The sequence below is a fragment of the Micropterus salmoides genome, unplaced genomic scaffold, assembly GCF_014851395.1.
Source record: "Micropterus salmoides isolate LMB-PRFRI ecotype aquatic unplaced genomic scaffold, ASM1485139v1 Ms_hic_scaffold_17, whole genome shotgun sequence".
Classification (NCBI taxonomy): domain Eukaryota; kingdom Metazoa; phylum Chordata; class Actinopteri; order Centrarchiformes; family Centrarchidae; genus Micropterus; species Micropterus salmoides.
In genome coordinates, this window is record NW_024040817.1 from 17168080 (window position 1) to 17184358 (window position 16279).

The 16279-nt window shown below is 40.1% G+C and overlaps 1 protein-coding gene across 2 annotated transcripts; it reads right to left on the reverse strand.

The window, feature by feature from the left end:
* Positions 1 to 2707: 2707 nt before the first annotated feature.
* LOC119907055 (14-3-3 protein beta/alpha-like) lies at positions 2708 to 13461 on the reverse strand. Of its 2 annotated transcripts, none has more exons than XM_038724608.1 (6): positions 13309 to 13461; positions 10319 to 10626; positions 7533 to 7656; positions 5155 to 5318; positions 4411 to 4506; positions 2708 to 4221 (listed from the first exon to the last, which is right to left on the reverse strand). In XM_038724608.1, the coding sequence occupies exons 2-6, from the start codon at positions 10610 to 10612 to the stop codon at positions 4147 to 4149; spliced, it is 753 nt and encodes a 250-aa protein (XP_038580536.1). In that variant the 5' UTR covers positions 10613 to 10626; positions 13309 to 13461; the 3' UTR covers positions 2708 to 4146. The 2 variants fall into 2 exon arrangements, with proteins under 2 accessions (XP_038580536.1, XP_038580537.1); XM_038724609.1 differs by lacking the exon at positions 13309 to 13461 and adding an exon at positions 12586 to 12714.
* Between the last annotated feature and the right edge of the window lie 2818 nt (positions 13462 to 16279).

The window sequence follows — 16279 nt, forward strand, 5'->3', positions numbered from 1 at the left end:
GTGTCTGGGATCTACAGCAGCCTGGAAGAAAATGCCGATAGTCACACAACCACCCCGACAGCTGAATAGCCTACAGTACTGGGCACGGGCTGGTCATGCCTTAGGAGGAATGACACTTTACTGTAACACCACGCAGGTCATTCTTCGTTTGATAAGAATGTTTGGCCATTCAGCAAACGTGATATGCAGGATTGCATCACATACAAAAGCCCTTATACTTTAAATGTACCCTCTTATTTTAAAGAATAGGGGAGCCTTATCAGCTGCTCTCAGTGTGAGAATAAAACACAGAGCCACATCACCCCACTGGATAAGTTATTGTCCTTAAATGCTGTTGATCAAAGCTAAATTTCTCACAAATGTAACTGAAATGGACCTACCACTTGAAGACAGACCCCTTTGATATTGTATGTGATAGGCTTACAATTACTTTTAAATATATAGCAGTGTGCTGTATGTGAGACAAATCCTTTCTTGGTTTCTGTAGAGATAGATTAAAAAGAGTCAAGTCATGTGTCAAGCTTGAAAATGAGCCAATTACCACTCCATCTAGATGCATCACAACATGGCTCTTCACAGCCATCTGCAGAGGGCAGTGTTGTCGGTGAAACGCATGCTTCTATCTAAAACCAAACCAGAACTCTGCATCCTAAACTATGACTTTTAATTCACCAGAACCAAGGGAGGTAAAGAAAATAAAGATGTTTATCAAGTAAGCTAGTTTTTCAATCATCTCCCTGATCTTTTGTCAATATAGCAAAGTCTCAAGCAAGCATCTCTTCAGCTGCTATCATAATTTTGGATCATAATTTTGCTGAGAATGATTAAGAGTATTTACCATAAGAATGTTGTTAGTTTATCCTCAAAGCAGTAACTTAATGTTAAACCACAATTCAACAGTGAGTTTTTTCCTTCAGGACTGATAATTCAGAGGGTGCAAAAAGCCATTTTGGCTTCAATATTAGAATACATTAATATACACTGCTCAAAAAAAATAAAGGGAACACTAAAACAACACATCCTAGATCTGAATGAATGAAATAATCTCATTAAATACTCCTTTCTTTACATAGTTGAATGTGCTGACAACAAAATCACACAAAAATCATCAATGGAAATCAAATTTATCAACCCATGGAGGTCTGGATTTGAAGTGGAAAACCACACTAAAGGCCGATCCAACTTTGATGTAATATCCTTAAAACAAGTCAAAATGAGGCTCAGTAGTGTGTGGCCTCCACATGCCTGTATGACCTCCCTACAACGCCTGGGCATGCTCCTGATGAGGTGGCGGATGGTCTCCTGAGGGATCTCCTCCCAGACCTGGACTAAAGCATCCGCCAACTCCTGGACAGTCTGTGGTGCAACGTGGCGTTGGTGGATGGAGCTAGACATGATGTCCCAGATGTGCTCAATTGGATTCAGGTCTGAGGAACGGGCGGGCCAGTCCTTAGCATCAATGCCTTCCTCTTGCGGGAACTGCTGACACACTCCAGCCACATGAGGTCTAGCATTGTCTTGCATTAGGAGGAACCCAGGGCCAACCGCACCAGCATATGGTCTCACAAGGGGTCTGAGGATCTCATCTCGGTACCTAATGGCAGTCAGGCTACCTCTGGCGAGCACATGGAGGGCTGTGCGGCCCCCCCCAAAGAAATGCCACCCCACACCATTACTGACCCACCGCCAAACCAGTCATGCTGGAGTATGAACCTGCTTTCATCTATGAAGAGCACAGGGCGCCAGTGGCAAATTTGCCAATCTTGGTGGTCTTGGTGCCAAACGTCCTGCACAGTGTTGGGCTGTAAGCACAACCCCCACCTGTGGACATCGGGCCCTCATGGAGTCTGTTTCTGACCGTTTGAGCAGACACATGCACATTTGTGGCCTGCTGGAGGTCATTTTGCAGGGCTCTGGCAGTGCTCCTCCTGCTCCTCCTTGCACAAAGGCGGAGGTAGCGGTCCTGCTGCTGGGTCGTTGCCCTCCTACGGCCTCCTCCACATCTCCTGATGGCGCCTCCATGCACTGGACACTACGCTGACAGACACAGCTAACCTTCTTGCCACAGCTCGCATTGATGTGCCATCCTGGATGAGCTGCACTACCTGAGCCACTTGTGTGGGTTGTAGACTCCGTCTCATGCTACCAATAGAGTGAAAGCACCGCCAGCATTCAAAAGTGACCAAAACATCAGTCAGGAAGCATAGGAACTGAGAAGTGGTCTGTGGTCGCCACCTGCAGAACCACTCCTTTATTGGGGGTGTCTTGCTAATTGCCCATAATTTCCACCTGTTGTCTATTCATTTGCACAACAGCATGTGAAATTGATTGTCAATCAGTGTTGCTTCCTAAGTGGACAGTTTGATTTCACAGGAGTGTGACTGACTTGGAGTTACATTGTGTTGTTCAAGTGTTAAACTTAAACTATATGTTCATTGCTAAGGTTATACATGAGTTTCTGTCCAACATACCAGTCAAGATTGTAAAGATCATACAAAGATGTAGTTTTAAACGCATTCAATGAAGGATGTTCTTGTCTGTGTGCATGAGGACACTCACTAACAGCCATTTCACCTGAATGAGACAGACCTCATTTCCTAGCTGTGAGAGCAGTGAGAGCAGCTGACACCACTCCCAGCTGGTATGGTAAATAGTAGAACCACTTTGTGTTCAACAATTCCACGTGTACAGAGAGCAAATAGACACGTTGAGAATGGCACACTTGATTTTAATGTTTTGATTCCACTTACATGAAAGCACATAACCAAATAATGTACCCAAGAGTGTAACTTGCAAATTCGGAATCCTGCATCCCATCTTTTTAAAATAAGAAACTGGCACTACTTTGTATCTACTAAGTGGTCATAACGTAGCTGTCTACCAAGTTATTTTAATAGTCAGTTTATAATTAGCACTGTTTAGTTTTATCTTTTCACAATGTTCTTTCAAGGAAGGTAAATGTTACTGTAAACCACCTGGTTCAAGCTAAAACCTAAGCAAAACTGCCAGTTTCAAAGCACAGCTAACCCCTCACACCATACTATACTGAGAACCACATACATTCCAGGAGTCAAAAGGGAATAAAATGCACAAAAAGAAAATACAAACACCCCTGAATAGAAATAGAGTAGAAAGTCACATAAAAGCACATGGCAAAAGTATCCTCTGCACTGAAAAGAGAAAATATCAAAAGTTACAGTATCAAGCCATTTTGTCAAGTTGTTCACTTTATCTTTAGGCTGTCTATACCATGTCATGTGTTATGGAAAACTGCAGGAAATTATATTCTACGCATTTCACAAAGAGTGAAAAGGTGTCAGCAAAATGGAATGTAATCCTCTCAACAAAAACTATCAACTAAAAAGTTTAACTACAGTTTTTCGCAAGTGGCCATTCATACAAAAAACCTTTCCTCTGCCCGAATGCACATACAACCCACTGAGCCATGACACATGTACCATCCATTAAAACCACTACCTGCTACACTGGACACTGACAGGGCGGGATGGATACAAGCAATATGGTAATAGATCTTTATCAAGGTCAATTCTGACATCTATATGATCACTGATATTGTCAGATGAGACCTAAAATTTAGTGAATTCAGACCACTGTGGCCATTTTATTTATTTTTTTATTTCATTTAACAGTTTGTGCTTCAAAAGGAGTTTTGTCAACCCAAGTGTCACAAAGATCGTAAATGTTGAGTTCAAGTAAAAACATACAAATTATCAAAATTACAGTTAGAGGTTCTTTGTGTTTTCCTGCAACAGCAGCAGTTTGCTACAATGAATAAGGTTAACGAGCATGGGGCTGATTTCGATCTAAAGGAGGGATTTCATCTGGACTAAACCAATGGACAAAAACAAACACCCACTGGTTCACACAATGAGTAATGTTCAAAAATAAAAATAAAAATAAAAAAAGATCTATCCCATTCTTTCTCTGTGGAGGTGCTCATACAACTAACACACTTAAGTATCTGCACACACACATACTGTACTTTACACATTGTGAGTGGAGTGTAAACATACATATCTGTGCATGTATGTGCAAACACAACCACACACACACATACACACACAACTTAGGCTGGTGAGAGGTAAAAAATGTGTGTTTGTCTTGTTTTTCTTTCTGAAGTTCAGTTCAGTTCTTCTCAGCTGCCTGCTCCGTCTCCTCTCCCTCACCCTCGCCTTCACCCTGGGCGTCTGACATCCACAGCTGCAATAAAAGCAAGGGGACACTGGGATTAGTGCCCGCTAAGAAGCACAGGAAAAACCTCTGCATTCTAAATATTTCGTTGAGTTTGAGGATCAATGTGAAACAAAACCAGTGTAGAGGCAAGGGACAGTGGAAAGTGAGAGTGTAAGACGCCACTAACATGCAGGGACATAAAGATGAGACACTCACAGTCAGATTGTCACGGAGAAGCTGCATGATCAAGGTGCTGTCTTTGTAGGAGTCACTGTTCAGGGAATCCAGCATGGCGATGGCTTCATCAAAGGCCTGGAGGAGACAGACAGCCGTCAATGCTTTTAAAACAAGTGTGCAAGTTTCCAAAAGCGTAATTTTACCAACATGAGATGGATTTAAGTTGATACTGTCAGGGCAAAATAATGAGTATAATGAATAAAACACAATAGCAAGCAGCCATTAATAGGGTTCAAGATAAATTGGTACATTTGTGCTGTGCTTAATTTTAATGAGGAAAGTTAGACTGTGGTTTTCATTGTCAAGAACTCCAATTAATTGCTCAACTAACTCTAGGCAAGAAAGAAAATAATCATATTTCACAGAATGTTAAACTACTCATTTAAATCCAAAAGCCATTTCTAATTGTATCCAGGTCAATGCCAAGAAAATTCAAAGGACAAACCGTACTGGGACACTTCAAAAGAACAGTGCAATTGTTAATTGGTTAGGGTTAAAAAAAAAGAAGGCCTACAGCATTCATCTTGTGACTGGATGGGTACAGTGACTGGAGCAGGAGGAGTCTCGTAATGAACACCTCAGCGATTAAAACCACCTCATATCATTCCTTTTACCAGATTCTGGACAATTCATCTTTTAAAAGGGACAAATAAATGGAGACGAAACAAACAGAAATGGAATCCAAGAGAAACCAAAATAAAACACGAGAAGATGCTTTCTTACCTCCTTGGCCAATTTGCAGGCTTTCTCAGGTGAGTTGACAATTTCGTAGTAGAAGACCGAGAAGTTGAGAGCGAGGCCTAGGCGGATGGGATGTGTAGGCTGCATTTCTTGGTTGCTGATATCCAAGGCCTTCTGGTAGGCTTCTTGTGAGCTGGCGATGATGGCTACACATAGGGAGATAGACCAATAAGGAAGCAGATATTTCAAATGGAAAAAACAAGACTTCTTGTTCACATTACTTTGTAACTGCCCTGGATTACAGAATGTGCCATTGTGCACCAGCTGTGTGTGTGTGTGTGTGTGTGTGTGTGTGTGTGTGTGTGTGTGTGTGTGTGAGAGATGGTGCATGTTACTGCTTCTCAGATTTCTTACAAATCACAGCCACCCTTGCCAATATTTATACATATTGAACCTGCAGAAACAGCCTGCATACAGTTTTAACTCCTATAAACATGACATCCAAGCCAGCTTGTGAGGCAAACTGTCTGGTGGGGTGCAGTTATTCATTAGCCATCACAATTCCCCTCCCTTTTTTCCCAACCAACGGTTTAAAAACCAGACAAATATAGTTTTTCACCTAAGACAATAAAAATCAGCAAATCCTCCCAACTGAGAAGCTGGAAACCATGAATGTTTAGCTTTTTTTACAAGACAAAATACACTGGGAGTTGCAATAGAAAAATGATTATTTCAGCAACATGAACCCCAAACAGAAAAGACAATAAAAGTACTATAAGTTAATATTATGATTAATAAATAGGGATGGGGATCGAGACCCGGTTCCAAAATATTCCAAAACCCGAAAAATCAATAAGGTTTGAGCTTATAGATACTGCTATCGAGACTTGCGGGCTATGATGTAACGTTCGAGTGTCAAATCTAATTTAATTTGAAATGCAATGGATAAGAAAATCACCCCCCACCCACAGACACACAGTGGCTGGTTAATTTAATCATCTCTGTCCTCAGTATCTCATCCTGTATGTTTTATACAAACACTGCTAACGCTAGCTTGGCATTAGCCAAATGTTAAAAACAAGCTAAATAGAAAGCTGTCTGTCTGGAGCACAGACTGATCTGTAGTCTTAAAAACTGCTGGCTGAGACAAACCAGCCGCTCCTCCTCCTACCTGGTAACTTACCTGCAGCCAGCGAGAGAGGAGGAGGGACTGATACAGACTGATGTTGTTCTTTCTGAACGTCACTATTTGTGAGTGATGTCAGATAAAGTTATTGAGTTACTTTGCTGTTGTAAACATTAATGTTGCTGCTCTAGAAACAACATTTAGCTGTAAATAAAATATTAAATTAAAAACAACCAGGCAGTTAATATGTACCCTTCAATATATGTTTATTTATCGTAAGTGATATGAGATCTTAATATATAACGTTATTGCACATTGAATATATTCCTCATACCGTGCAGGCCTACCTCATGCCTGCATGTTGGGTCTGGACTTACCAAATAACCATCACTAAATAATAGTAAAGTATCAATAGTGGTATCGATAAAAATTAATGATCCCCATCCCTATTAATAAATCAGAAGGAAAAATATAAATAAAAAAAAAAAAAAAAAAAACACACGACTCAAACAAGATAACAATTCTCTTCAAAAAGAAATATTAGCTGTAATTGTTGAGATAAAGGCAATACATTTTAGAGGAGCAATGTCTCATGTGTACATGTACCTCTGTGTTTATTATTAACAGCCAAAGGCAAGATTGGAAACTATGGATTACGAACTGCCCAGCAAAGGTGACAAACCCCCCTGTTGATTGCACTAATGCTACAGGATTACAAATACACAACTTAAAGACACTGTATGACCTACAACACAATCTGAGACTGAAAAAAAACATCTCCCAGGCAGTTCAGGTTGCCACAGCCAACCAAAGAAACCAGACTCAGCCAACACCCTGGTGCTGCTCCTGTTGCCATGACAACCCAGCGGCAGCCTTCGCCTGCATTTTCGGCTGACAGTAGGAGGTTTGGGGACCAGGAGGGTGTCTATATTCTGTCCAACACCAAAGAACACAACCTGAAGCAAGCCTGGTCTCCTCATCTTAAAGAAGATTATTAAGGACCATTAATCAGCACACATTCACCTCATCCTCCCAACAGACGGCAACTAGAAACAAAGGGCTTGATCACAAAGCAGCGTGCATTTTTAGCAGTAGAGGGCAGCATTAAACTTTTAAAAAAAAAACATGTTTGATGGGTCTAGCATACTGCTCAGGAACCCTGAGCATGATGCCGTCTGATTTCCTCAAGTGATTGTACAAGAGATAGATGGAGAGGTTATTAGCAATTTGAAAAAAAAAAAACTCCAAAATGACTGCAACTGTTACAGGACACACAGAGGTCTGCTTTACTTACTCTCCTTGTTCTCTTCAGTGGCCACCTCAGCCAGGTAGCGGTAGTAGTCTCCCTTCATCTTCAGGTAGAAGACCTTGCTGTCAGCAGGCGTGGCACTGGGGATCAGGTGTTTGTCGAGCAGCTCCTGCAAGTCAAAGTGTGAATCATAAGTGCTGAAATGTGTGGAACTCAACACAACTGCACCAGCAGATAAAAACGTCAGTTCATGAGATAACAACTTTGACACAAGTATTTGGAGAGATAACCCGTGCACAGCAGTGCTTCTCCCCTGGGGCAGGAGAGGTCGGTTTAAGTGTGCAACCTGAACCTTGTGACAACAGTCAGCATATTAGCTTTAAAATGGTGCAATGTGTAAGATATGGCCAGATTTGTAGTTTAAAACATTCAAAAAAATTAACTAACATTATCAACAAAATATTAAGTAGTAACAATTCTGACATTATGTCAAAAACATCCATGTATTGTGTGAGATATCTACTAAAATGAACATGCTAACTTGCTATGCTAGCTTAGCAGTTTGATGCTGAACTCAACATTTCTTTTGTTTCTTTTGACTGTTAACGTCCAATGTTGGCTATTTAGCCAAAACTATCTTTAGAGCAACGGACGACACAAACCTGGAACAGTGTCCATCAGTTCACCATATTGTAGCCACTTGGCATTACTGTTAATAAGATGAGGCAAGGTTGGAAGCTTGGGATGTTAGTTTTACATTTTTGGAGGACATTGCAAGATTTATTATGCTGCCCCCTATTTCTTTGGAGCCTGTGGCCATGAACTGTTGCAGGCTGCTCATTTCTTGCAGTCCTTTAACCTTATCATTGTCAGCAATTATCTAGGTCTTTTCTCCATCCCATCGTGTGCATTGATTCTCTAAGGTAAAGACGATTTAAGGAAATTAAATCCTAAACCAGCCACTAATTAAAACAAACACTATAAGTGAAACAGATTTAAGAAAGGAAGACAACATACTGACTGACTATAGCGTGCAGAGCAGCAGAACTATATTTGCTTTGTCTGTCTTGTGATTAACAGAGTGTTATCCTAGTGTGATTCAGGATTTCAGATTAAAATTAAAAAGATAAAAAATTCAGAAACAAAAAGGATATCAGAAATAAGGCCATTCTTGTCTTATCAGGAATATCTTTGAGTGTGTTTTTAAGTATTTTGATTATGTAGTGAACCATTCATCCAATCAACCTCACATACGGCGGGTGTGGTGCAGCGGACCCAAGGGAGAGCAGTCACATTTGGTGCAATTTGGACACGACATGTTTGGAATTAATAAACTTTGAATAAACTACAGTACAGAACAAGCCGCTACGTTGGGCGGGGCTTATATGCTTAATGTGAGACGGAGGGAGGTGTCACCGCAGCCACTGTGAACGGGGCAATGCACTAAAAATATATAAAAATTAAAGACAGCCACCACCATATACTCTCACACAACTTTGCAAAATACCCAGCCTCTTGTTCAAAATGTGTAAGAGGTCTCTAAAGTTTGTGTCTGTGGAATTAAATGGGAGTGAGTGAGCCCAACAATTGTGACAGGTTGATAGTGGAGCATGTTTGAAAGGAATGGAAATCTTTAAAATAAATAAATACAGAAACTCACTTAGAAGTTGTCTGTTTTAGTTCAAAGGTTTGGAGTGGCAGTGAATGTGCAAATACAGGATGTATCCATCTGTATGGATGTATAAATATTCAAACATCCATTGGGCCAGGGAGCATTAATTTGCTTAAAGCATCACTATTCTAGGTGGTAGGATGATTTCAAACATGAAGCTTTAGCTAGTCTTACACATATTGTGAATGCTCCAGCAACACCAAGGCATAACACGATCACAACCACTATATTACGCCTGTATAAAATGCAAATTTTCCTGGTTACTGAGGGTAATCAGTGGCACAGATATTGGATATTCACACAGAAGAACTGTGACTCAAGCAAAGCAATATTAAACTAGACAAGTAGTTTTATGCTCAGAACAGCTATGTGACAAACACATTTGAATTGTATCCTTAAATAAGTTATTTCCACATTTTGATTCTCAAATTTGAGGTGTCCAGATAGATAAATCCCTAGCATTCCCTTGGCATTTACACAGGCACCACAGCCAACAAAGGCATGATCCCTCACTGGCTTCCCATTGAAGAACATTGTTCTGTGTGCGCCCCGAACATGGATGCATTGCAAGAACTGGATATCGGATCCAAAATGGTTCCTTGTTTGTTTCTTTCTGTGTTGTGTGGACCACTACACATGCGTACATTAGTTTTTGGTCTTGGTCCTGCATGTCCTCTAGACAAATTGATGATGTCGCACACAAACTCTAGTAAGTATTTTATTATTTTAAAATATAAAAAACTATGTATATTTCTAACTGGATGCCTGCATTGACTGTATATAAAGAAGGACATGACAGCACCACAAAAGTGGAGCCAAAACAACTCGATTGCCCCATTGTGACTAGTTGGGAGGGACCTCGATACTACAGCTCAAACCCCAATCACTACTATGGAGACTCTAGCTCCGAATGACATGAACAGTGCAAGAAGTCAGCGAGCATATCTGGAATATTTTTGCTTTCTTATGCTTTGGTTCTAGTATATAGCTATAGCTAGCTCTCCCTGTAAGTATAGTTTTCACTTTTGATTTCTACAAAGCAACATTTGACATTTTAATAATGAGCACTTGGTTGCACCCTCTGATTGTCTTCCCATCCATTTATCTCGATGCAAGCATCTACTCTCTCCACTTATCTACCCCCTTCTCTGCTACTTACCAGTACTTCATTACAGATGTCATTCAGCTCCGTCTCGATCTTTATTCTGTACTCCTTGGCCAGTGCGGTCTTCGCACTGTCATCAGACTTCTGCTCCATGCTGGACACCACCCTCCAGGAGGACCTCCTAGCCCCTACCACATTCTTATAGGCAACAGAGAGCAGGTTTCGCTCCTCGTTGCTAAGCTCCGAGCCCTCCTCTGTAACAGCCTTCATCGCTGTGGCCATGTCATCATAGCGCTCAGCCTGCTCGGCCAATTTGGCTTTCTGTACCTGCTCCTCCTTGTCTGGCATGGCTCCTGTGTGGGCTAAGGAAGGAAGGACAGAGGAAAAGGAGTCGGAGAGGGCAAAACAAAAGGGGACAGGAGACAGATTAGGAAGACAGGAGCGTTGGGGGAGGGCAGGAAGTAGGGGAGAAAAAGAGGAGCAACATGATGGGGAAGGGGGAAGGGATTTGATCTTTTAAACTGAATGAAGGATGTGCATGTGAACCCGTTTTCCTGCATACCCTCCAGCATAACCTGATTTCTCAAAGAAACCTCGTTTCTGGTATGCATGTAAACGTACTTTTGAACATACAAAAAAAAATAACAATTAGGCATCAGGGAGTAAATACTTTGACCACACTCTTATAGCTGGAGAATATTACATTTGGTAAATTGGTGAGCATCACATTATTTTCTGCTATAATCTTGCTATAGTCTCTCGCAACGCTTGGGGACATTTATTTTTCACTAGTACGTCTCTTGGGTGTGTGTGCATTCCAGCTTTTTGGGTTTCAGCCAGCTTTGGCTCATCTGCACTCAGTTTGGGACAGACTTGATTTATACTGGTGTCTAAATTCACTTGGCATCCAAGTCATTAGAAATACAACAAGAGAAGGTGGTTAGAAACACAACAAGAGAACCTGGCTATATGTACAGAGGTTTTACTTCAGGAAGCCTTTCTCCATACGAATTCATTTTAATAGACAGAAAAAAGCACAATGAATTTAACACTTGGTTGCAGTACGGCCACAATATTTCATTATACATCCTATTGTTTCTGGTTGCCTTATTTAGAAATGGAACTTATCCATTTCATGTATAATACGATTTAAGATGTTGTGAAATACTAAAAAAAAAAACAGACATCAGTTTCACAGAAAAAAAAAAAAAAAACAGACCGTGACCTATTCAAGATAATGTGCCGGGCTGCAACTGTGAATAATTTTAATTAGTGTGAATGCTGATTCAGCTTTATCGATTAATCTGTATATTATCTCGACACATCAATAAGTTGTTTTGTCTTTAAAATGCCACAAAAGAGGAAAATGTACCTCACAATTTCCCAGAGCAGAAACTATAGTCTTCAAATGAAGGTTGTAGTTGTATACCGTTTCAACACATACCACAGTATGAAAACTGACATTTATTGTACCATATTCATTGGCTTATCTATAGTATTAAAAAGAAAATTGAAACTGGATGGAGGATCTGGCCTGTGCATCTTTATTTAATTTTTATACATACTTCCATTAAAAAAGATTTTGTCAGGACATAGGTACATTTTGTGAAATTATAATAAAGCTTTAGTTCAGCCAGGAAATAACTTATTTTCATTCCTTTAAAAAGACCATTGTAACTGTAAATAATAATGATATTATTAATATAATTCTGTGATCTTTTGAGGTTATCATACTGTAAAAATCTCATACTATAGCAACCCTACTCAAAAGTGCATGTTTTTTCCCGGCCAACAAACCAAAACCCCAGAATATTCACTTAACTACCACATATGAGACAGAAGCAGGAAATCCTCCTTTTAAAATTAGATGGAACCTGTAACAAAATGACTGAGAACAGTTGCAGAAGTGCAGCAAATCCTCCAATTTATTGAAGTCGAAACCAGTGAACGTTTAGCATTTGTTTGATAAATGACAAGAATTATAAATCGCTTATGAAAATAGTTGCAGATTAATTTTCTGTCAGTGATGTCTCAGTTCGCCTAATCATGTCAGCTGTAGGTTACACAACATAAAAAACGAATTATTGGCTCTAAGTTAAGGTTAAATCCAGGACAGGAAGTGTATACAGTAACCCATGATCAATATTGATCTTGTTCTGATCAGAGCCCTGAGGCACCCACTGCACTACCTGAATTTATTTCACAAGTAAGTTAAGCTAATTACTAGCTAGGAGATTTTAAAATTCCCTTGCTTCATCTCGGGATAACTGCAGTACTGTTACAGTGCAACAATAAACTCAAATTTGCAAATGACTGCTTACCAGCTTACAGCCTTGTAAAAACGCAGACGCACCAGACCTATGAGACCAGCATGTCAAACATCACACCATCAGTGAGTCAGGTTTGCCAGACACCTGCACCCTTTTGAGGAATGTCGGCCACCCAGTTTCACGTCTCTCTCTCTCTGTCTCACTAACACACACACACACACACACACACACACACACCTGCCCACCGGGCTCCTACTGTGCACAGCTAGGATACAGACAATAAACAACAGCCTTCCTGCATTCTATTTTCGGTGTTTTACGTAGAAAACAGTTTAATAACGCAGCCGATGGCTAGATAAGGCCAAACAATGGTGCCACCGATTCAGTTAAACTGAATGAAAAGCGCCTAGCTTAGTTCAGTCCAAAGTGAACGCCCTTTTTCGCTTCCCGGAAAACAAACCAGAGCTGTAGGTTTTCCGCCCGTTAGGAATTAATTTTAGGTCGCTTAATTTACAAAAGCTAATTTGTTACACCCGAAAGCTGCCTTCTAAACACAGCGAGTGAAAGAAATAGACGGGTTGATGTGCAGTAACGTTTCCCATTCAGAAAGCGCAGAACAATGACTGAGCGGCGGCGCATCACTGGCTTCCCCTACAGTCCCGGTAGCTACGATTCATGCAGAATTAAAAGGGCCCCCAAAGCACACGGTGCAAATTTAACTACTTTTCGTCGAAAACGTCAGCTATCATCCGTAGTGAATAAATGTGAACTAACCTGTTAGTGTCGTTAGACGATGTTGTTCCTGATTCCCGGTCACACAGCTGATGATCTCTCCCGCTCATCCACGGGGTTTCCCTCCAATCAAAGGCACACCAGCAGGGTCGCACCGGGGCGATGACGTCAGACTCGAGTTGCCAGGGCAACCAAATGTACAGGCGAAATGTTTTAAAGCCACGTAAACTCAGTGAGTGGACAAATTTATAAGGAGTTTCCCTCACATTTCATTATTACAAAAAACCTAATGTTGCACATTCTAAATTAAGAAAACAATGCGTATACTATTTGTGTCTCAATGTGGTTCAAAGCCGTTTTTTATTAGCTGCATCTGGCTTTACCTGTAAATCTACGAAGTTTTCTGTTTTATGATATCCCATGAGTGTTTGCCCAACAACGTACGCAAAGACTAGTAGTTGATTAATTCTATCTTCGGCATGACGAGGAGGAGTTAACGTCTTACTGCGTATTATATTGGTATATAACGATATCTCTTAAAAAGTTTCAGACAGAAATAAAGAACCATTGTTTAAAACTTTTAAGGTTAAAGGAACAGAATCTAACCCGGAAGTGGGGCGGGGCTGCCCCCTCCCTACCCCACAGCCCGCATTTTAGTGTCTCTAGGATTGCTACCGATTGCTACATTGATGGACCTTACACATGATAGGCTCATATGTCATTATTTTCAATTCAGTTTCCCTTCCACCTAACCACCAACGCCCTTAGTAGTCTAACCACCATCCCTGTTTATCTAATTCAGTGATGCTCCCCAAAATGTTCCCCTAATGAAAAAAAACTAGATGGGCCCTGGAGCATCAATACAAATAGATTTAAAGACATTACTAAACGTATGATTAGCTATTCAAGCAATCGTGCTGCAGAGAATGTACTCAATAATCAGGTTTTCAACAGGATGTGCCTCGGTCCATAGACATTGGGTGGGGTTTTAAGTTGTTCTGAAGCAGGCCAGTAAATTGCAGCAGATTTCTTTACTGACCTTGAAACACAAGCTAGTTTTGGGCTCAGACAGACATGATAATAATATAGCAGTACTGTTGCTATGGAGGCCACTGACCAATGTGGTTCAGAACCCTGAGCTGTTTTCCTGAAGAAAAAAAAATGCCTATAAAAAATTGTTCATAATTTTGGCTTAATTAGCCTTAGATGTTTTAAGACACTGGTACATAAAGCCAAAAACCAATGTTTCACAGGTACAGTGAGAGCACTCTCTGGCTTGCCATAGTTTTTGTCTCTTCAAACTGATATATGTGTCTGGAAATAGATGATCTATAGCCAGTGGGAATCTAATTAACTCCTTCACCTAATTAAGACCATCAATTAATTTTGTGCAAGTGCTCATCATTTCTCTGAGCCCTTCTCTTTAATATAATAATAAAATAAATTTAAAAAATAAGGCCATTACACATCTCTCACAAATGAGATCTTGCAGATGTTTGTGTGTGTCTACTTGTATGAATGAACATGTCTTGTGTTTTTTCATTCACAAGTTTACAGAAGGGAAGGAAGGAGGTGGACTATGTGTGAGGAGACAAAGGAACAATGTTGGCTATGACTCATCTAGTCGAGCCACGCAAACCACTGAAAAAACAGGCAGCGTGGCACTGGCTTTATTTTTGGTTCTACTCAATACTCATTATAAAGAGGAAAAAGGCTTGGTTATGACAAATATTCATTTTGTGACCTTTTTTATGAATGCAAGGAAAGCTTGTAACACCGGGAAATGCAAAGCTTTGTTTTTTTCCCTTTTGTCTGTATGGCAACACATCTTTTCAACCACTGAGTCTGAGCTGAACAAATGCACCTGTCACAGCTGGAGGAAATGAATGATCAGCTGGTCGAGTGACTTATGGGTTCAGACAGGATTCATAGTTTTTGTTAATTAGACACACTCACAGTTTGAGTCATTTCCTGTTGTCAGCAGTCAGGCTGGTGCAAGACTTTTATGACAGCTGGTATCAGGCTCTACATCACACTACTGACATTTATATTTTATCACAATTTAAAATATCCATTTCAGATTTGGCACTGGTATTCTTGTCATTTGCATCCTATTTTCCACGTGTAAACCTTTTCCCTTTCAATTTATTACATCTTTTGCATGTTTTTCATACACACCATGAAATAAGTTATCTGCAAGATGCTTTGATTTTGGTTTTATCTCTTATGTATAAGTTTTTTCTTTTGATGACGTTTTAAATGTAGTTATTTTCCTGTTCAGGAATGTTAACTATAACCTAATATGAACTTCAGTTTAGTTATTTAACCCTGAGAAAACCCCCTAAAAAAAAAAAAAAAAAAAAAAAAAAGACCAGCTGACACCAGATGTTAAAATGTCCAAGTGCAGCAAATGTTATAATATAAACTGTGTATAGTTGATCAATATGTCATCCTGGTGAAGAATAATTTATTATTATTACCAATTCTCAGAGAGTCTCTGAGTCAATTACTCAGAGTCTTCCTGTCTCCCTTTCATAATAAGGCTCCCGAGCGGCATAATGCAATAATGTGTACAAATATTCATCATCCATTAATTAATTGCTGCACATTTATAAGTGACAGCTGAAGTCCTTTGAAGAATTCACATTTACATAATGTGAAAAAGAAACATTGACACTGTGCGTGAGTAGAACTGTAGAGAAATGCAGTCAATTTGGAAATCAAATATTGAACCGTCAGTAAAAGTAAACAGGTGAAGACAACCTTTCAATCTCGACAGGGAATTTTAGTCCACCAGGCAAGAAAGCCAACACAGAGTATATGTAACTGACAGGCCTGAGTAAACTCCCATCAGGCCAGTTAGTAAGGATTCTTTCAAATAATATTACCTACTGAAAGACACAGTCTCTGTATGTACAATTTGTCTGTTTCATTATGCATCCTACAAAACACTATCACAGAAAATTTGGTGGTTTATGAAAAGAAACATTTGCAAGGAAAGAAAAAGCAGATC

Excerpts from the sequence above, each read along its gene's own strand:
- LOC119907055 (XM_038724608.1), bottom strand. The coding sequence starts at position 10,612 with ATGCCAGACAAGGAGGAGCAGGTACAGAAAGCCAAATTGGCCGAGCAG. Across the intron at positions 5,319-7,532 it reads CACTGAAGAGAACAAGGAGA|CCATCATCGCCAGCTCACAA; the intron begins GTAAGTAAAGCA and ends CCCTATGTGTAG. Across the intron at positions 4,222-4,410 it reads TTCTCCGTGACAATCTGACT|CTGTGGATGTCAGACGCCCA; the intron begins GTGAGTGTCTCA and ends CTTTTATTGCAG.